We start from the raw sequence: 21,665 nt of genomic DNA on the forward strand, positions 1-21,665 counted from the left end.
CTTTTAAATTAGCTACTTAAGTGAAGTACAATATAAATTTTAATAAAAACAATACAGTAAGGATGACAACATTTGCAAATTTTTTTATTCAGAAGTGGTGCTTTAAAAACCAATATTCTAAATCATTCCTCAGAGAAAAAAGCATTGTCTGCTTCAGGAACACATGTGCTGAAAAATAATTCACATTGAGAACACAGCATATCTACCTGGGGTAACTGAAAAGGATCTGTTCATATCTAAAGATGACGACCGAGAATGAGAAGCATGAGGCCTTGGAGGGGGTGGTGGTGGTGCAGTGTTATCTGGAGATGTTCCTGAATGTGATCTGCAAAACACATAAGCTTCTGTAGTGATTTTAGGTGGCTACAACAGAACTAAAAATCAAAAGTTCTTTAAAGCATACAATTAAAAAACCAAGTTTGACAGAGGTAAAACCCCGCTTCCATTGATTTTCAAGACTGCCATATTAGTTTTAAACTTCCAGTATTCTTTGATTTTAAAACTGTTTTTATATTTCAATTTACTTAAATATCCTTTATTCAAATTACTCTTATATTATCACATGTAATTTATCTTTGGGAAACCAACAGCTTGATGCATATCTGAAACAATTATAGCTCAGGAACAGAGAATGATAAATATGGTAATTCCATCCAAATGATAGTCACTATAGTTTTTAAGATGCAGTCAACATCCTGTTTTGGTTAAATGGGTCAAGTTCAATTTCCTTAAAGAAGAATATTGGGTTTCTGTTGGACCTGCCTCCATGTATATTGAGCCCAAGAAGTATCTCAGTGTATGAGACAGCAATTTAATTCTCTTCCTGAAATTTTCCAAATCTATATACTTGTCAGAATCTTCAGAAATTTTGACTCATTCTTAGGTAGGATCACCATCTAGTGGATATCTGTTGCAAATTCATACAGAACACATGCAGAAAGGATAGAAGGATAAATTACTGCAATAAATGCCATTTAAGTGGGATTTATTGTATATAGAATTTTTGTACAACTTCCTTTTAAAATCAGTTTGCAGAAGCTTCCTAACTAGCCTACTGTGAACAAGACAGATTTATTGAATTGCTGACCTGAATATAGCCGCTTTCTTATTTAACTTGTGATAAAATCTTTTCTATGACTGGCCTCTGCAACATTCTTCTATAACTACTGTAAAATGTAAACTTGGAGAGGTAAAGGCTACCCAAGTTTCACACGAAACCTGGAATTGCTGAATGTTTAAGTCCAGACACAAAACTGAGTTATCACAATAGAAAAGCTGATTTTCTTAATATATTCTCTATGGCAATGCTTCTGTAATACTGTGTAACTCTCCAGCTGATGAAAATAAAATCTAATCATACTGACTCCTTGGGTCATCCCTCTAGCTAGTACAGTAAAAAAAAAAACACAAATGGAATTAAAAATGGGAGAAAGTGGTTTAAGGAGAATTTCAAAGTATCATTATCTGACACAGCCTTGTCAGTTTTTGCTATGTGAAAATACTAAAATGTAGTCTTGACTAATGGTAGGATTAAGTACAATGTCATCTCTACAAAATTGCAATGGGTAGAAGAGGTGCCAGTGGAAGAAAGTAAAAGAGTAAGTGGGACAACAAATTTCCTGTGTGCATACTGCCACAACTACCAGGCCAGGACAGAAGCTCCCTGTGCCATAACGTGGGAACTCATCAGAAAGCTTCCCTCATCTACACAAGTTCAGCAAGAGAATCTAATCCAAAGTCAAAGAGTAAAAGAACACGTTGAAACCATCATGTTGATAGTGCAAAAACACATAAAAGCATGACAGAGTCACATTTTCCATTAAGTAACAATGCAGGAAAGAATCTTTCAAGTTGCTGTACTGACAGGCAAATGGAAATCTTTCTTTGCTGTAATTATTTTTGTTTTGAAACTTACCTCTGAAACTGATTGTAAGATAGTTAATGGTGTAGCTGGTTTTAATCCTATTTAGGCAGATTTACTGGGAACAACTAGCACCAGCTAGTACAGCACATTCTCTTATGTGAAATGATGCAGTTGTTGGTTTTGTGCTTGCATAGCTTTCTCCAAACCCTTAGTTTACACTGGGCATTTGACTGCCCTTTTAAAGTCCATTATTAGAAGAGATGGAGTTACTGCCATAGTATTCCTAAAGTGTGCTTAATTCTTCTTTTAGGCTATAGTGTCATAAGGTTCTTCTCCAATAATGCCTAAATGGGTATTTTTAAAAATACAAAAAATTGGTTTCAAGTAACAGCATAGTCTCATGTGCTTACATTCCTTTGTGTTTAAGGGGAAATTAAGATTCTGACTGAATGTGGAGCTTCACATGGAGCACTTGACTGGCCAATCTCAAACAAATTTTTAGACAACTTTCCTTTTTTAATTTTCACTTTACACACTAATGAAAGCAACATGTATTGTTAATGCATTAGAAAACAGACTGTTTCTAGATTCCTGAGTGTTAAAGTTAGGAATCTGTTTTGCCACCATTTTATAACCTAGTTGTCAAATAACCAGGAGCTGAGAACAGGCTTCTTTAAACACCTTTTACTTGTTTTTTTTCAGGTGCTCTACTGACCGTTGCCGTGTTACAGCATTTCCCATTTGCTCCGGATCTGAAGTGTAAGAGTCTGAACTGCTGTAACCATCTGCTGGGAAAAGAAAGTACAATTTCATATTTGCTTTGCATCATTAGCATACCCTAACAGACAGAAGTAACCAGTAATTTCAAATATCCAATTTCTTTTGTTACAAAAAAGGCGTATGTCCTTGTATTGCTTCCCTGTAAGGTATCATCTGGTCAGGATTCAAAATCCTCAAGTCTGAACAATTGAAGGACACAATATGAACCAACTCCACTCACTGAACACTATCAGTTCTTGGCTACTACTGGCACGTACTGAGAATAAACAATGACAGTAATGTTGTATTTAAAATACAAAACTTAAGTTTTACAAACAGTAATTTTTAAACACTTGACATTCCATCACTTCAACAATCTAATGAACAAGAGTAAGGGACATCCAAGGAAAAAAAAGCAAGGAGTAGAACATGCCTGATTTTAGAAGTGCTGAAGGACTTAGAGACCTTAGAAATCAGAAAAAGGAATGGGTATGTACAGAACACAGATTAATGCAGCTGCTTTGCTACTGCTGTAACTTCTGTACCTCCAAGTCTGGTGGTCAACCTTATTTTGGACTAAATCTTTTCTAAAACTTTCAGCTTCTGATTAAGGAAACCTACAGAAATGAAAGATGCTATTAAAGCATCATAGACAGATTCTCAAGGACACCCTTACCCTTAGAAGCTCTGCAAAGCTTGAGGGCTTTTAGCTCAGAGACGAGGAGCATTACAAAAGTCACGAGATTTATATGGAATGAATGTAGATAGAAAAATTGACCTCAGGATAACTTATCACAAGGGATTATTCTAGAGCACCAGGTAAATCAAAGTTCAAGGTGGAAGTCACTGGAGCAAAGGGACTCAAATTATTTGTTACCAGTGAAGAGGAAAATTCTACTCAAAAACATCAAGATTTTTCTGAATTACCTGCTCTCAAAGGTTTATTTTAACCTTCTAGGACACTGAAGTTTTCAAAAGTGGTAAGACACATCAACCAGGCCTTAGAAATAAGAATCCTGCAGAGATGACTTTCCTGATCAACAAGGCACATTCTTACCTGTTACATTTTTTATACCTTTTCTCTTTAACACTGCAGGTACTACATAGTGCTTATATCTTACACTGCAATGTGGTTTGTTTTATTTCACCATGTTCTTCCTCTCAGGGAAAAACACTCTATTAAAGATTAAAAGATTAGGCTGCACTCATAAGGAAAAGGGAGCACCAAAAGGCTCTTGAACTTTGATTCTGCATACAGCACTAGTTCCAAATTAAAAGGTGATGTTTGCTTATTCTTTTGCATTAGAAAACTTCTTAATAAAAACAGAACTCTGATTGAAAAGTAAAACTCAGACACAGTCAGGACACTGGTCAGAACGAAGAGTGCCACTAAAACAGAGCTCACGAGAAAAACAAAACATATTGCAAGATGGTATTTTCTGAATTCCTCCTGTATTACAAACCAATCAAAATACTTCTGGTGTCAATAATGCAAAGGATTTAAAATAATGACTTCTTGAAACTTTATTTTTACTGAAGAAAAGTTCCTGACTTGAAGAAAACAAAAAAAAAGAATCTCAGAAAGACTCCAGAAATTCATTCAGGCAACATATAATCTTGGACCTCTCCAATATTGGACAAGTGGACTAATCAAATCAACATAATGCAACATGCTTTGGGCACAGAAGATACTAGAAATTGAAAAGGCTATTAGAAGGAAATAAACAGTTGAAAAGCTGCATTTAAAATGGAACATAGAAGTCTGTAGGATTTGCTTAGTAGCTAAACCAGATGAGAATTGCCTGGAAATTGTGGTCAACACATTTTCACTCTTTAGAAAACACGTTACGTGGTTCTGAGGAAGAACAATCAAACGCTACTTAGAGAATTCCGCTTTATCTACATTGAATTTTTCATTCTAGGATTAAAAGACAAAACAGCAAGATGGAAAAGAGCTGACAAAAATGAATTTTTTTGAGCACATAGGGTAGGAAAACAACTCCAGTGACATCAGTAGAACTTTCTTAATTACTACTTCTAATACATACTTTATATCAGAAATGTTTCTGTGCTTAGGATAAGTTTATCTCATTTTAGAGCTGCTACTATCCAGCTAGCTTTCATTCACTGAGGGATATATCAGATCTACATTTTTTGCAATGTAAGAAATGAGACCAGAAAGCACTTTGATACTTACTAACTGTATTTCCAGATGTAAATTTTACAGATGAACTAATTTTATTTTCTTCTGGGAGATCTGATGGTTTCACAAGTAGTGGACTAGTAGGGTTAGCATGATCTAGAGGGGAAAAAAAAATCTAGATAAATGAACTTATTCCAACTAGCCTTTATTTCTGGTGCCAAAGCTTTACACTGGTTTTCTGCCCTTATCTAGAGTGCTGCATCAAGACTAAAATTGGTGTATTTTAACTCAGAAATAAGACTATTACAATGCAAAACACCAATTCCTCAGCATTAAGAACTGTGAATTTTCAGCTGTTTTCAAGGCCAAGGAAATGTTAAAAGAAGTGTGCTGTCGATACTATTTATTCTCCTATGCAGAAGACTCTGTGTGAGTTCCATGACTTTAGGAATTACCAGCACAAAACTGAAAACTAAGACCTCCCCCCCCCGCCCCATTCCTTTAAGAAAATTTATCAAATCATCTTGCTTATTATTGACCAGAATAAAAAAAAGGTCTGCCAATATTCCCAAATGCTTTCACGTTTCAAAATAATAAATGCAGTATCTCTGACCACAAAAGAACAAGCTTTATGAATGCAGGTTATGACCTCCATCTCCAGTTTCCTTCAGTATCTAACAAGGAAACCTAGACATTCACCTGCAGGTCCAAATCCAATCTTTATAATGATGCTGAACTACTCCCCAAGAAACATTCTGCTAGAGATAGTAAAATCCTCAGTGTAGCAAATGGCCAATTCAAGCTCTGCACTTATCTGAACAGCAATTCTTAACTCAGTAATGATGGTCATTACAACTTCAGATTTATTCATCCTTGGTGAAGGAGAAAAGTAAGTACATTCAAGGAAGTAAGACCAACTCTAACTGTATGAAACTTCCCAAATTAGCAAGAGAAAATGTCCTACCACTTCCAGTTCTTTTAAGCTCCATTTCCTGCATGTGGATTTTGCTTGGAGTCATTCTTATAGGAACTGGGTGCACAATTGCAGTGTCCTGTGGAAGAGATCACAGTTATGTTAACCTAGCTTAAATCACTCTAATGAGTCTCTGACAGCATGTGCAATGTTAATTCTAAACAAAATTTCACAGATTTAGCTTATTTGCACAGTTCCAGGGAATTGAATATACCCAGAAAACCAAGGCTCTCTAAGCTGTAGGCTCTGTAATGTTAACTTAGCTACTTAAAATGGCACTAGAACATGTTTCTATAGATAACTGCAAGTAGGACCTGAATTTTACCAGCTTTCCACCATTTCTAGCACATCACACATCTGGTACTTTGAGCACTTCTTAAAAAAAAAACCAAAAACCCAAAACAACTTAAACCCTGACTTCTCAGCTTTACTTGTAATGCCTCATAAAATAATGGCCTCCCTAAATAGTATGAGTAATGCTCAATGAAATAGGTACTTTGTAGAAATTTCAGACATTTTCTGGAGACTTTAAAATAGCAAAAATCTTTTAAACATCAGTATAATAAGTTCTATGGAGTATACCTCTAGACAGGCACTGGCCCTACACTTAGGCATTAGTCATTCAGACAAGGGGCTCTGTTTAAAGTGTTTTATAGACAATCCTTTCCATTTAGTTTGAACACTGACTGCAGACAGCTTAAAAAATAATCTCAAGACTCAGAAGCAGCCTAAAAATAGGGCCAAGGCTGTCTGAAGTTTTCTACTGTCATCCATATTCAGAATATATGAATGGGTGGGCACAAGAACACCCTCAGATTATATTATATTTATCCTAGAAATAACAAGAAATTTCAAAACTACCTTTGTACCAGAAATTTAATCTGTTCTGACTACTCAAGTAGATCAATTGCACTAGGTGTAATACATCTACATCGGTATTTTCTGAAACTATTTCAATTACATTCACTACCCTTTTTGCAAGCAAAAACACTTTCTAGTCACAGCTCAAACACTTTTGTTGCAGGAAGCTTTTAGGAATAGTTACCACTTTAAAATATACTGCTTTTTCTTCCCTCTGTAATGAGATTATCATGCAAAGATCACTTTTACTGTGGCTGCTTCAGACCTCTGCTGTACTCTAATGTGCAGCTGTACAGAAGTCATGCCTCAAATAGTTAAATGAATTTTATATATTGCATTAATTTACAACATTAACCAAATTTTACATAAAACAACATGTTACCCACTTTGACTTACAAAACGCATATTGTGCTCCCATACTAAGGGATAGATGCACTGTTTTACTCTTTCCACTTATGTTTTACCTCCAAAGCAGCTACTTTTCCAACTAAAAAATGCCTGGTCTGTGAATTTACTCTTAGATAGTTATTAACGACTGCTCAAGAAAGCTGGTTTTCTCTCCTCTGGGGAACCAGTTGTTCCATAAATCATTTCTATGCATCACTAGAGAAACTGCTAAAAACAAAATGTCTGCCTTCAGCTAACTGAACATTTGTCATCATTTGTTCTTATTTTAATATTGAAAACAAAGAATCTAACCCCAAAGTCTGTTACCCCAGCAAGTATCAAAGATGCTCACCATTCTTTTCTAAACTATAAGCATTTCAAGAAACTCAAGAATGTGATCAGCCATAAAAAAATTTTGCATTCCCAGTGAACTTCTCTATATACATACACACAAACATGTACTCTATATAAGAGTATTTCATATACCATCACTGCTCTACTTTTCAGATTATCAACATATGAAAACATTCAAAGCTCAGGTTTCTGTCATCTGCTAATTATGTGTGAAAATAAATTACTGTCTTACTGCAGAAACAAGACAGTGATAGTCAAGCAATAACAACTATGAACTAATTTACATCATGTTTACCTCATTAAAACATAAAAATACAGTGTATTTAAAACAAAAACCATCTCAGATGAAAGAGGGCTGATTTTTGCTTTAAGTAGGACATTTTCACTTGTTTTGAATGTTTATTAAAGGTTAATTCTGAGCATGGGGAACAGTGCACTTTAAATTCTAGCTAGCTTTCGGCATCTAGAAATGCTATTTCTACATGAACATCAGTGTTAACTTCGAGACTGGAGTGCTGATGTATTGAAAAATCTATGCATATTTATGTATTCCATCTTTTCAGAAGTCACAGGTTTAATACTAAAAACAGTTAAATGTGTATTATGTGCACCTATTACATCGCTACACAATCAAATGGACACCAACACTGTAATTAATTAAAATGGACACTTGGTGCTAATTAAGTCTGTAAAAAAAGCAGGATGAAAGCAGCAGCTAAATACTGCATTTCTAATGCATTTCAGAACTGCTTTAATGTCACATGGTGTAAAGCTTAAAACCAGCAGAACTTGAAACACTGTAGTGTATTTCTGGCTCCCAAACTTGGCAAGATATTTAACTACATAATCCTTCAGAACACTCCTCACTGAGTAAAGTCTTAGAAAACCACAGGTTTAGCTGGAGAGATACTAAAAGCCTTATTAATAAGTAACTTTGTAAAAACATTTGGAATATGAAATACCACACCCATAAAAGCACAGCAGCTTTTTTTTCACAGAAGTTGGCACTGTTTTTGTGCAAATCAGGCTCTGCAACTCAAAAAAACCCCAAAACAACACTGAAGACAAAATCTACAACAGAACTTGTTTATCATAGGGAGTGGCCCTTGCACCAACTTGCACATTTTTTCAAAAAAACATTATGTTTAAATTCTTTGTGCATGACAGATTATGACAGAAGTGTGGTATTAGGTCAAAATCAACAGGAAAAAGCATTCTTTGCAATCAGAGATTATACATGAGCAGTACTAGAAAACTGATATTCTGAAAATAAGCCACCAAGTTATTTGCCACCATTCCCCAAAAAGCAGTCTATGGAATCATGCATAACAGGTAAATACAATGAATGGAAATTCAGTGTTAATAAAATTAATTTCAAACAAGCAAGCTAAGTGATTGACTTACAGGATCAGCTGGTGCAATGTTAGAATCAAATTGGGTCAGAGTTTGTGAGCTTGAAGAGCGTTCGCTAAATGTCTCCCACTGCTGAACAGACAGAGGAGAGAAGTCAGCATGATGAGGAAGATGAGAGTAAAAGATCACTGAGGAGATTTAGCATAGTAGTTCAGAGGTTGCACTGGAAAGAACCATATTTGCACAGGAGATTACTTCACTTGAGAAGCACACTAATAGATATATTAAGTATTTCTATTTCTGAGATTGCTGTGGAACCAAGTTTGTTATCTGTCAATATTAATCTTTATATTCACATTTTATAATGAAGATACAGGTGCACAGGCAACCCAGAAGTACCTTCAGAGTTCACACTTGCCAATGAACATCATACAAGTAAAAGAACTGCTTAAGCTGTTCATATAATTTAGAGATAAAAATCAGAGACATTGTGTGCATTTGTAGTCATAAAATCCACAGAAAGATTCCTCAGCTTTGTAGCTGCCAAGTTTCAAATCTATTTAGTAAATGCTGATTTTCTTACAAAATCCCAGACAAATGAACACTGAGCAGAGTACTCCAATCACACCACCTTAGCTTGCCAGTGCAACCCCCGAGAAGTGATTCTACGCCGTAAAAGAGCATTTCCACAAGTCTAAATCACTGACAAGGCAAAGAATTAAATCCAAACAGACTGTTGATTGCTAAAAGCAAATAAGTCAATCTCTGAACAATTTTATAAGATATAGGCGTGCTGTATCAATACACAGCTGTCAAGAATCCTCATGCAAACTGAGTCAAGTTATAGCCACAACTGGATCAACAAAGTATCGAAGTACATAAAATTAGTCTGTGATCTGGAAACCAGATTAAAAAAATCACAACAAGAATGCTAAACCTGTTTGGTAAAATAACAAATAAATATTAAGCAAGTCTCAAACACTACAAATACAAATTTCAAAAATTAAAACCACAAAATTTTTAGTGCTCAGAAAATTCAATAAAAAATATGTTTATTATAGTTGTGGAAACAACTTGGGTGTTGGGCTCTATGACCCTTGTGGGTTCTTTCCAACTCAAAAAATTCACTGTGTCATACCATCTCTATAGGTAAATCAATCTAAATGATCCCAGAAGACACAGGACAAACGATATGGTGTTAGCCAACCTAATCTCATGTTCTCTTCTACACCAAATTATATGCAGTGAACAGCCTGTATGTGAACCAAGTCTAAAACAGTTATTTCAGAAATAACTTCTTAAGGAAATTCCTAAATAACTGTTTGCAATCAAATGAAATGAAATTCAGAAAAATATTAACTAAATTTGTAATTGCTGTCATGTTTGGTAAAACTTCTTGTACAGAAAGAGCTTTATCTCCCTATTTCTTTAAATGAGGGCAAACATTATGGAATTCTATACATACTGGGGGTGGGTATTTCTTCTGGTTGTTTTTTGTTGTGGTTTTCTGTTGCTTTGAGGGTTTTGTTTGTTTGTATTTGTTTTAACACAAAACTACCCTCTTCATGGACAGAACCTACCAAAACATTTTTAGTAAGGATTCCCAGCTGCTCTGTCCCTGTTTAACACTTGCTGCACTAAACAGTTCATCTCCGTGTCACTCCACCCCTTCATGAAGAGGCAGCATTGCAAGTAGTTTGGAGCTCTACAAACCTGTTAGTGAGCCAGTTTTTACTAAGTCAGAAATTTAACTGCCAAGTTCTGCCAGCCTTTCTCCTGATTTGGCCTCTTGCATTTGCGCAGCTGCTCATTTTCATGAAACATATTAATATTTATCTTAGGTCTACCACTACCCTTTTGAACTTGATTTGGCCAGTGGCTTCCCAGTTACTAGTGAGACTGGCAAACAGACCATTTGATTACAGAAATATTGTTAATTGTTCCAAAAATTCCATAGGGCACACAGCACTCATGTTACAGTTAAGATAAATGGCAAAATATTATTTGTTACAGATGGATGCTTACTCTCTCTTACAACCCTGCTCTGAAGCCCAACTACAGGTACCTTTATTACTTGTCCTTGGGCTTCCTAGCTAGACACAGACAGATAAACACCAACACCTGCTCTAGGAAATATGCTGTTGTGCTCCATCCTGAAATACTACCAGAAGCCAGCTACTGCTAATCCCCCAGTTAAAAGAAAGCTAAATATATTGAGAATCTACTGGACTGCATCTCCAACTTTGCAAATTAAAAGCATTGACAGGGTAAAAATCATGGTAGCTAAAGCTGAAGTATGTGTCCTGTCCGACTGCAAAAATGTTCTTAAATTACTTTCAAAAGGTTAATTACTAGAAACTAAAACTCACAGCAACCTGAACCATTATGAATAGAACACCAAGATATTTGAAACAAGGTGTAACAGTTGTGAACTAAAAGCAAATCTCCCTATCTGTGTTAAAGCTAGTATGACAGCTGCATGACACTCAACAGTTTTCCATAAAAAATTTGTAGTAGGTTTTTCTATTATTTTAAGCTTTGAAAACTAAGTCCTCAGCCTTGAGACTTGGATGGAAAAGACATCTGAAGTGAGAAAGAAGTGATGAGTGAAGAGATGAGAATGTGAAGCATGTAGTATATCCAAAGTTAGGCAGATTTTCATGTTGCTCTTTATTCTGAAGTTTTTAACTGATGCCTTGGTCTATACCTGGGAGCCTCCAGTAAGTGGGCCTGGCAACTGGATTCTATAAATCAACTAGAAAGAACAGAGCAACCAACAGCTTTGAGACTAACAAGATGAGACTGCCTGGAATGACAGATAATACAGAGAGACAGAGCTTTTACAAGCAATTCATTTGTTGATGACACTTATAAGCGGTTGAAAGAGGAAACAATTAGACTGGGGCCTGCAGCAATACCAGAAATTTTTTCATGGAATTAAAACCTTGAGGACTTTGACCTGATTCATGCTGAAAAGAAAATGCTGAGAAGAAAGAAACATGCACAGCAACACATCTGAAAAATCAGAAATTCCTTTGGGTTAGAACAAAAAACTAAACATTTAGTTCAACTCTTATTTTAGTATAGTTAGTATCCAGTAGTATAGCTACTGTGAGAACTTTTCCAAACCTCTTAAGCTATAGTAGACTTTGAAAAAGAAAATGCCAGCTTATGTGAATGGATAGTCAGTTTCATAAGTCAAGATTCTGGCTGACAAAATTGTGATTCACTTTGTTCCACTAGTGGAATTGCCCTATTCAATAGGTTTGAGTTGCATTAGACACTGAAGGAATATGTTCAATTATGATGCAGGTACAAAATGATTAGTTTATTAAATCTTTATTGAAAACACAAGGGAATGTATCTGGGCAAATTTTAATAGAGATGCAGACATTTACAGCTTTTTAGCAACAACTGAATGAATCTGCTCCACCTCCCTCTTAAAACATAGCTTCCTACCAGCAGTCTGAATCACTCTGTCAAACAGAAGAACTAAGAATCACTAAATAATTTCCAACATTTTTAATTTGGTAAGGATGAGACTATGAGGCTAGCACTCGCCTTTACAAGGAACAGCAGACTTTATAAAGTCCTTCCCTGCTGACAAATGAAGGAAGTTTCCTCTGTTCCTAACTTTAATCCTAAAAATGTGCTTCTTTTCTGCTTCATGCTGATTTTCAATTGGTTTGTCTAAATATTTTAATATCAATTTCCTATTCACTTGAAGTCTAACAAAGAAAAAGAACCACAAAAAGCTCTTTTAATAGAAGGCAATACTCAGCTACTGACAGAACTATCTTACATGTTAAAACAAGTTTTCAATTTTTATTGATACCCAGATTATCAAAAATAGTTTTCCAAAAATAATTTCATTGTTTTTTCCCCTCTCATAATGAAAAGTAAGCCTACATCATCTTTGTATATGGCTCCAGTCAGAAACTCATTTGCAGATCAGAAGTAGCTCTTAAAACATTAGTTTATTCTAAGTCAGAGGCAAAAATGTAAAAACAAAGCAACAAGAAAAATCGAGGAATCAATCCCTTACGGGCCTTCTAAGCAAAGGACATTTGTGGGGAAAAAATAATATAAAAAATACTGCTTGCTAACTTCACTTTCAAATTTTGACAAAATACAGCTCTACTGCAGAAGACTGCTTATATAGCAAATATATTTGCTCAAGTATGATGAAACAGAAGTACGTAACAGTAAAAATTTAAGATTTAAATAAATTTAGCCAATGGCTGGCTTCAGATTCTACTCTGAGTCTCTGCTTCTGAAACAGGGTCATGACTTCTCTACATTACTGGTGATATTTCAGGCTAAAATGACCTCCAGAAATAAGTCTCAATGTCCAGATCTGTCAGAAACTTATTCTGTAGTTTAGCCAAAGTATCTGCTAAAAAAAGTTCTTCAGAGGTAACAAAAAACTCCAACCAAAAACATGCCCTAAATGAAAAAATTAGGAATTCATTCAACATGTGCAAAACATATTATGAGATAAATTTTGTGATTAATATAAAACTTAATTACCATTAATAACATTTTAAATAGTATCTCACAATGAGATAAAAAAACCAGAATGAAAACTTTTTTTTTTTTTCATTTCAACACAGAACCTTCTTGTGTCTATTGTCCTGCTAACTGTTTCATGATTTGTGATCAGCAATTCACTTATGACAAATTATGGACACATACACAATTTACTTATTAACTGGCAGTGGAGTAACTCTTAGATAAAAGTGCTGACCTCACTGCTCTGATTCAACTCTGGCCAGGTCTGGTTTAGGGATGGCATTGATGGAGACTTGCTTGGAGGTGCTTCTGCTGGAGAGCCAGAGTAACCTACCTCACCAGTCTGTTCCCCAACTTCTGAAACGACAGGAATCACTATGAACAAAAATCATAAACTGCATTCAGTTTACTTTTAGAAGAGTTGTTCACATCTCATGGAAAGTGCAAAGTACCCTTTATTTTAATCTTTTTCAAGAAATACTTAGCAGCAGATAAAACTCAAAAACCCAAGACCTCTCATTAAGTTAAATACTGTTAAAAACTGTTTATCAGGTACTACTCTTATTTTAAGGATGTTTCTGAAAATCAGACTTTGAAGATTATTCTGACCATCCTATCCTCCCAGTACTTAGCCTTCAAGTAGCTTTTTCAGGTTTTCATTATATATAGAATTAAAGTTTTTCTTACAGCATGAGAAAATAACTTTGCACTAGTGTTTATTACAGCATGAGAAAATAACTTTGCACTAGTGTTTATTACATCATATTCTGCACTGAGCATTTCATCTTACAGAATAAAATACTTACTTGTACGAAAGATCAGAACAAAACCAGTATCTCAATGCAAACACAAAAAAAAAATGACAACAGATTAAGAAAACCATTCCCCCTTAGTTTAGTCTCCAAATAATATTAGTTTCAAGCCTCCTTACTAAAACAGTGGTGTTTCCATTCACATTTTGCAAATTGAATAAGTCCAGAAGCTGTCACATTGCAACTGTCCTTTGGCACGGTTCAGTTTTCTTTTTAAGTAAATGTGAACAGCAGATCAGACATTCTGTCTAACACAGTAAAATCCTGCTTACAATGTCTCCTATTTTAGATTTCAAAATGCAAGCTAAAGCCAGGCATTAAGACCCTCAAAAAACCCTGAAAGTTAAGATTACAACTGTACAGTGTATAAGCAACAGGAACAGTTGAGAAAGTGACTGATAAGTAGCGAGACATATTAGCATGTCAGCAGTCCACAGAACTAAAACTCCAAACAAGACAAAATACTAAACAAAAAAAAAGAAAATAGGTTTAATTAAATTACCATTAAAAAGGACTGTTGCATGGGTATGTGATTGAAGATGACTGCCACAAGAGTATGTTTTACCAAAACTTTGAAATTTATAAAATTTATTGGTTTCAGGTTTCTAAAGAGCTGAACTGTACAGCCTTTCTTCTGCTAATACAAGTCAATATTCTGCGGGCTAATATTCATTAAGAATAAGCTAATAACAAATCCAATGTCAAATTGAACTGAAAACACTTGAATAGTCAGTGGTGACCACCTGTACCTCTGAGAAGTAACAACTCATTATTGCCTCCAGAGAGCTGCCAGGGACAGCAAAATGCACAGCCAAAAAACTGAAGACCAAAATGAAATTAATTGTGCTACCCTGAGGTGAGATGCAACTGAAGTGCTACTACCATGAAAAAAAAACACACACAGAAACCAGTAACTCTTCAGAGTTTCAAAGGTCATGTGAACTTCCTTTAAATAGCCAGACATGAGGCTGTTTCCACAATATTTCCAAAATTATGCCCAGCATCTAGCATCCTGAACTGTTTTCCTCTAGGTAAAGCAATAAAAATAGGATACATTGAGGTGTCAATGTCACCAAGTAGTTAAGCTGACATGCTGTGGTCATTGTAAACAAAGTAATATACTAAGTCCAAAATACACCAGTGGCAATATTTTGGAAATACATATCACATGTTAATTGCTCTGAAGTGTAATAAGAATAAAAAAATTCTATTAAGTTAAAAACCTCAAAATTCTTGTTTTACTGACGGTATTCTACATAACTAAACTAACTTCCAGTGTTAAACACAAAGTCAAAAGATAAGGCTGAAAATTATTATGGATAGACTACACAGCTACCTGTAATTCAAAGAGTTCTGCAAACACTTGCATGAAACACACCTACGACATTTTGTGGAAAATTTTAAGGGTTAAAGTAATTGTGTAAGACAATAAGGCATGGCAGATTCCTTTTCTTACAAAGAAATGGTATTGTGGCACCAACCTAAACAAAAATTCACAGAAAAGTAAAACTTGCTTTTCAGTTGTGTAAAGGTTGGTACTTTTAACTAACAGAGATAGAACTGAGTTTGAAGGAATTACAATTCTGTTGAGATGTACTGCTGTACTAGAAAAATGACCAACTATACAAATGCTTAATTATACAATAAGTCTGTGTCATGTGAGAGAAATACATATCTCTAGTTATGAAACCAGATGTAAAGCAAGATCATATCTCAAACAGATTTGGAACACCGGCAGCTGGTCACACACTGGATTCACAGGGCTGATGAGGGAGAGGCTGTCAGAGGAGCTCATGAGACTTCTTCCTTTGCTGTCTGAACACAGCCCAGAGGGTGCAAGGAGCCCTCTGCTACTCCTCCTTCTGCTGGCCACTAGTTCAGAAGTCAAAATGGAAAAAAGCAGCACTTTTCAAGTGCAGAGGATAAGTGCAGAAGATTAATGGGAAACTTTCTAACAAGAGAACAGGAATAATAATGGTGCTGTCAACACTTTTGAAATCAAGTTTGCCATCTTGCACATTGGTTTAAAAGACATTCGAGCAATTCATCTTCTTCAACAGTTTGACTGTACATTATTCATACTGAGGCATGTCAGCAGAAGATCATCAACCATTTCTTTCTTTGAGAAAGTTTTATCCCATGCAAAAAGTGCACTCTTAAAAAGACACTCTGGTGTCATACTTTAGTTTCTATTTCTAAGACAATTTTGGAAGAAAGCTTTAATGAAACATAAGTTTTACAGGAACTGAAGTGAACAATTATTACCAAAACTTAACTGGTTCATCTTTCTAGGCTGATTTACAGTTCTTAAGATGAATTCCTGTAATTCATCAACTCCAGTAGACAAATCTATCACTAACTTTTAAATTAGTAAATGTATGCCGTTGTAACTAAACATAAAACTACAGCCACATCAGTAACTTTATCTGAAGTATTTCATTCAACATAGAAGTTTTGGCAATAGATCATGTTATGCGCTAGATAAGATCAGCTATTTCCAATGCTGCTGATCCAAATAAATAAATATATAAAGGAAATAAAGCTAACTGGATAAAAATCCACACGTTTGCAAGAACTTTAATTTTTCATTGTAGCTTTTAATAACTGCAGAATAAAGCAGCAGATTTTCCTATTTTTAAGCATGGCTTACATAGCAAGGTAAACTTTTAACTATCACTAGAACAGGGTAACTTCCCTTCAATACCAAAGGGATAAACTTCTAAAAGCAAGTTGCCTGTAAAATGAGAACAATAAACATACACAATATTTTTGGTTTAGTGTCTGATGTATAAAGTTCCCAGACAACTTTAGTTGAAATCTAATACCAATAACAGATCAAGACAAATATAGCTGTTGGATGTGGAGTTCTGGGGATTTTTTTAGTGTTTTCTTGGGTTTTTTTTTTTTGTAACAACAGTTTATACAAATAAATGTTATTTCACTTCCTACCAAGATTTTTTGCTTGATCACCACTTTAACACAAAAATTGAGAGAATGGAATGGTTTTTGACATTTGCTAGGTTTTAGCCCAATTAACTGCAGCTATTTCTCACAAATGTCTTCATCATAGCAAAATGCTAACTCATACTGAAAACACTTCAGCAGCAGCTCTTTGAAGAGCCAACCTACTCCCACAGAAAATAAGTTCATTATTAAAGCAGAGATAATAAGAAACACTGTATCTAGTTTAAGAACTCATCGATAATTTTGAGATTAAAGTCTCAGACAGCCTACAAACACAGTATGAAAAGTGTCCCCTTGAAGAATTTAGTGAAAATAAATAAAATTCTAGCAAATTATAGTACTTGTGCACTCAGAATATAACCTGAGTTTCCAAGCAAAAACTGCTTGTTAAAAAGTAATCTAAAGCAGCTTTAAAATACTCATTTTTTATATTTTAAAATAGATAAAGGAAACTAAGATGGCCACAGACATCCTGTTTTTAAACACCACCTTAACATGGAACAGTAGTTTGTTTTTCAGTTACAGCACTAAGTTTTTGGCACATATTAACAAGCAGAACTCATACATTCAGTGTTTTTTTTCTGGGAGTACCAAAAAGTAAAAGGCACTGCACAGAACAACTAAGTGCCAACACAATAAAGGATAAATATGCTTTCAAGTCAGGAGCTGAATTAAAAAAAAAAAAAAGGGTCTGTGGTACTGATCCTGCATTTTTAAACACCTATCCTGCCCTTAGCATTGAATCTGGGAATATTTTTAAAGTACCTTTGATACTTAGAAACTCACACCATATTTTCATAAATGAGGGTGAAGAGAAAGCATACTCATTTGAAAGTGAGTCTAAAGTATAGCTGGCTTGGGAAACTGAAATACAATAGCTGGTCATGAATAAAATCCATACTGTGACAATTTTATTTTCCTTAACCTTTAAAGGACACAGTTAGTATTTCCAAATGTAATAGTGTATGTGTACTACTCCTAAATAACTGCCCTCTACAGAAATATGTACATGCTCAAATTAGCTTTGAGCAATAAGACTTCTAAAAATTGTACAATGCTTTAGTTCATATTGACAAGTGCTTTCTTTCATACAAACAAGTATCTGCTGTAACAATTAGACCACAATTTTAAAATACTGACATTTGTGTTGAACCCGTATCTTACCCGTTGAGTCTTCCAAATCAATCAGCTTGGGCATTAAACTTTCAGGTAACTTTTCTGGCAAATCATACCCATTCTTCCTAGCAACTACCAGATGAAATGCAGCACAGAACTCGTCCAATGTCAGTGCACCATCTTTATCAAAATCTGACAGTTCCCTAAGAAGGAAAACTTAGTGTAAATAAAATTTCTAAAGGTTATTTTATATCCAAAAGACAGGCTTCTGATTTTGCTACTTGGATGAGCAAAGTTTATTGTTCCCTTTATCCTACTAAATGCTTCATATTAGCACTATGTGCTTTACTCCTCAAGATGATGAGCCTTGATTAATAACAGCTTACAGATAATTTAAAGTCACTTTTATCTCTCCTGGTTTTTAACCCATTTAAGACAGTACTACACAGTATTATCAGCCTCAGATTTTTGGCAAAGTATACTCCTGAAGTTATAGTGCCGAGGCAACGTCATTAAATGGGAAATTACCTGAAATATAAATCATTACACTGAAAGAAAGACAGCACTTGCCAAGGTAAGCTATTTAATGACAGCATGCAATGAGGCAGTACAAATTCCAGAATACAATGAAACAGAAGTTTGCACAAACTCAAAGCTGAATTTGTCACCATGTACCACAAATTTATTTAAAAATGTGTATGTATACATTTCATTTAAATTTACTTACACAAAAATGAATAAATATAGATAAGGAATTAATTATTTAAATTTAAGTGAATTTTTAACAATAAAAACCTCAAATAAACTGCTTCTAACTCTGAAGAGTTTGGAATTTTCTCAAAATGCCTTGTAAATAGTACCAGCCCAGGCCAATAAAACCCACTAAAGTAATACTGGCATAAATGTGAGCAGGACTGAACATACTAGTGTAATTTTACTTAACAGTTTCTAGTAAGTAATTATTACATGTCTATCAGCTGTCATCTTTCCAAACATTTATCATTAATTAAGTATTATTATTATTTTAAATAATCACACTTACCAAATATGAGAAAGTTCAAGAATAGGTAGTTTTGACTTAGTGAAAAATTCTTTAGCTGCAGATCCTAAAAAATTGCAACAATCATTTTTAATACTTAAGGCAAGTGAAATCATTAGAAGACTCAGACCTACTGTAAAGGTGATGAGTTATTTAGAAAGGTTCTGAGAAAAATGGCACTAATTGCTAGGGTTAAAGGAGGGAAAAAGGCAAATTAGTTTCTAGTCTTTCTTGACTTACACTGAACTATAGTAGACTATTATCAGCAAAATGCAGAACTTCCTTCAAAATAGTATGCAAGCCTAAGTACAAAACAAAGTCTTTGTAACAGAACTGATGCACTCACAATTGTATTTTATAAAGAGTAACTTACCTGGTATAAATCCATTTAGATCAGGTTGAATGGTTTTAAACTGATTAACATAATACTGCCTTTGTTCATCAGTTATTTTCCAGGGGTCATCATAACTACTTGATTGCCTACGAATTTCATTTGCTGTAGTAGCTGATGCTACAGTTCGTACTGTTGTCTGGTCCTGAAATGAAATATTTTTCCTCAGTATTATCTACCTAAAATGCTTCTACGAATTCCCAACTTCTTGCCTTTAAAATATAAAGCATAGTTAAAACTCACAGTAGTTTAAAAACTGCAGGAAACCATCAGCAGATGGCATCTCCAGGATAATGGCAGGGTATTTTTGCACACTGATACAACATGGAATGACCGCAGATATGTAAGCGGAAAAAAAAAAAAAGTACAGCACATATGCATAAAAAGCTAAATACAAATGTTCAAAAGTCATAATTGTTGACATTTTTAAAATTAATAGCTTTCATTTAATCATTCCAAATTAAGGCAAATCAAAGGAACAAGTATCTGTTGGGCAAATAGCACTGAATTGACTACAGCACAGATACACAGTAAACAGCTGCAATGAAAATTATGAAGGAAAAAAGAAACCCAAGGATTGCAACATCAATCTGAATGAGGCAAATCAAATACCAATAAAGTGTCACACCTGGACAGAAGCAGGATGCATGGCTAAAAGAGCACTGGTTGGTGGGGTATCTGCAAAACTGACCCAATTTTCTTGATGGGGTGGTGGTGAATGGCCAGACCATATGGGATCACTAGAAGTAGATGAGCCTGAAATTAGAAGAAACATTTCCTTTTCAAAAGACAACCTTGAAAACTAAGAAAGAACTGTGGATATGGAAATATCTCCTGTCAGGGAGATATACTATAGAATGATGAGTAAAATGAAAACCAAAGGGCACCAAGGTAATAAAGTTCACCTCATCTCAGGTCTGTAGATTTTTACAATATGTTAGCTTCAATCCTCACTAAAAAGACAGAACTGAGGAAAGAGCTTATTGCAACACATGTAAAATGTAAATTGGATTTTATCCATTTAATGGGTTTTGAGTAAGTTTATAAACACTCCACATTTTTATTTAATTGAAATAAGCAACACTTGTATGGACAAATACTATTTAAAAGTGGCATATGTTGACTTCATTATCACTATTAAACTTTTTTCCTTTTTACATTTTAGTTCACCATTCAAAGAACAAAGTCTTGGAAACTCCTTTTAAGAATCAGGGGTTTTGGCACAGACAATCCTTTTTCTCTACATCACTTCTACACTAACTTAACTCAGTTGCTTAAAAACAGGCCAAGATAATACAAAGCATCCATACAGAATGCTGATATCTGCTGTCTATTAACTATCTGACACAACAGTTGAAATTCACCCAATGCCCTGCTATAATCTACTTCTGAAGAACTGTCAATGTTCAATATCTTAATATTAAAATAACAATGAAGCAACTACAGAAAGATAAGGTCATCCACTGCTTTACATACAAAACTATTAAAATTCTTTAAAATTGCAGTTGCAAATTAAAAATTTAAGGAACTCAGATCAGAGAGAAAAATCATTTAGAACAAGTCTAGAAGAATGCCTGGACTCCATTCTACTCCTTGATTCCTGAAAGAAATGCTGAATGCCTTAAATCTAAACAACATTTGTGAAACTGATGAATCTACTCTTCTTGCACAACTAAATGCCTTCTCTTGAAATATGCCAAATAAAGTCATACTTAGATAAGAATTTTTGCCTTGTATGCAGAAACAGACTTCCTTTTAAAACACAGGTCAGCTTCTTGTGAGTTTCTGTAAACCGTCCACACAACAAGAAACAGAGCACTGATCTCATAAATTGAATCCTGCTAGTAAGATTTAATTTCAAGCAATAAACACCAAGAGTTTTTTGTCATGATGCTGGCTAAAAAAGCCTGCTATGACAAGTGCATTCATATAGAGGTAATCAATTTATGAAGCTGACAAACATCAACAATTTCAGGTTCTTGAAGCCTTTATGACACTACACTGCAGTAAACAGAATGAAGGAAATCTGAGAATCTGTGAGGCACATTGAGGACTAACATCTTAAGTGACAGTATAATTGTTAGTATACAATACTGTTATCTAATACCTGGCAACATGCAATTACTCTTTCATTCTA

General features: G+C 34.7%; 1 protein-coding gene across 10 annotated transcripts in view; it reads right to left on the minus strand.

Annotated features, from left to right (window-relative positions):
- REPS1 (RALBP1 associated Eps domain containing 1) overlaps positions 1-21,665 on the minus strand; it is a 64,674-nt gene that overhangs the window by 9,854 nt on the left and 33,155 nt on the right. For 2 of the 10 annotated variants that reach the window (XM_054514469.1, XM_054514464.1), the window contains exons 5-14: positions 20,157-20,284; positions 19,511-19,673; positions 19,141-19,204; positions 18,147-18,301; positions 13,442-13,581; positions 8,746-8,826; positions 5,731-5,818; positions 4,821-4,922; positions 2,580-2,652; positions 207-325 (exon numbers count right to left, since the gene is read on the minus strand). In XM_054514469.1, coding sequence (XP_054370444.1) covers positions 207-325; positions 2,580-2,652; positions 4,821-4,922; positions 5,731-5,818; positions 8,746-8,826; positions 13,442-13,581; positions 18,147-18,301; positions 19,141-19,204; positions 19,511-19,673; positions 20,157-20,284 — 1,113 coding nt within the window. The remainder of the gene's footprint in view (positions 1-206; positions 326-2,579; positions 2,653-4,820; positions 4,923-5,730; positions 5,819-8,745; positions 8,827-13,441; positions 13,582-18,146; positions 18,302-19,140; positions 19,205-19,510; positions 19,674-20,156; positions 20,285-21,665) is intronic. The other 8 variants (XM_054514467.1, XM_036381119.2, XM_036381118.2 and 5 more) reach the window with 8 other exon arrangements.

Source organism: Molothrus ater, chromosome 3, assembly GCF_012460135.2.
Source record: "Molothrus ater isolate BHLD 08-10-18 breed brown headed cowbird chromosome 3, BPBGC_Mater_1.1, whole genome shotgun sequence".
Taxonomy (NCBI): Eukaryota; Metazoa; Chordata; class Aves; order Passeriformes; family Icteridae; genus Molothrus; species Molothrus ater.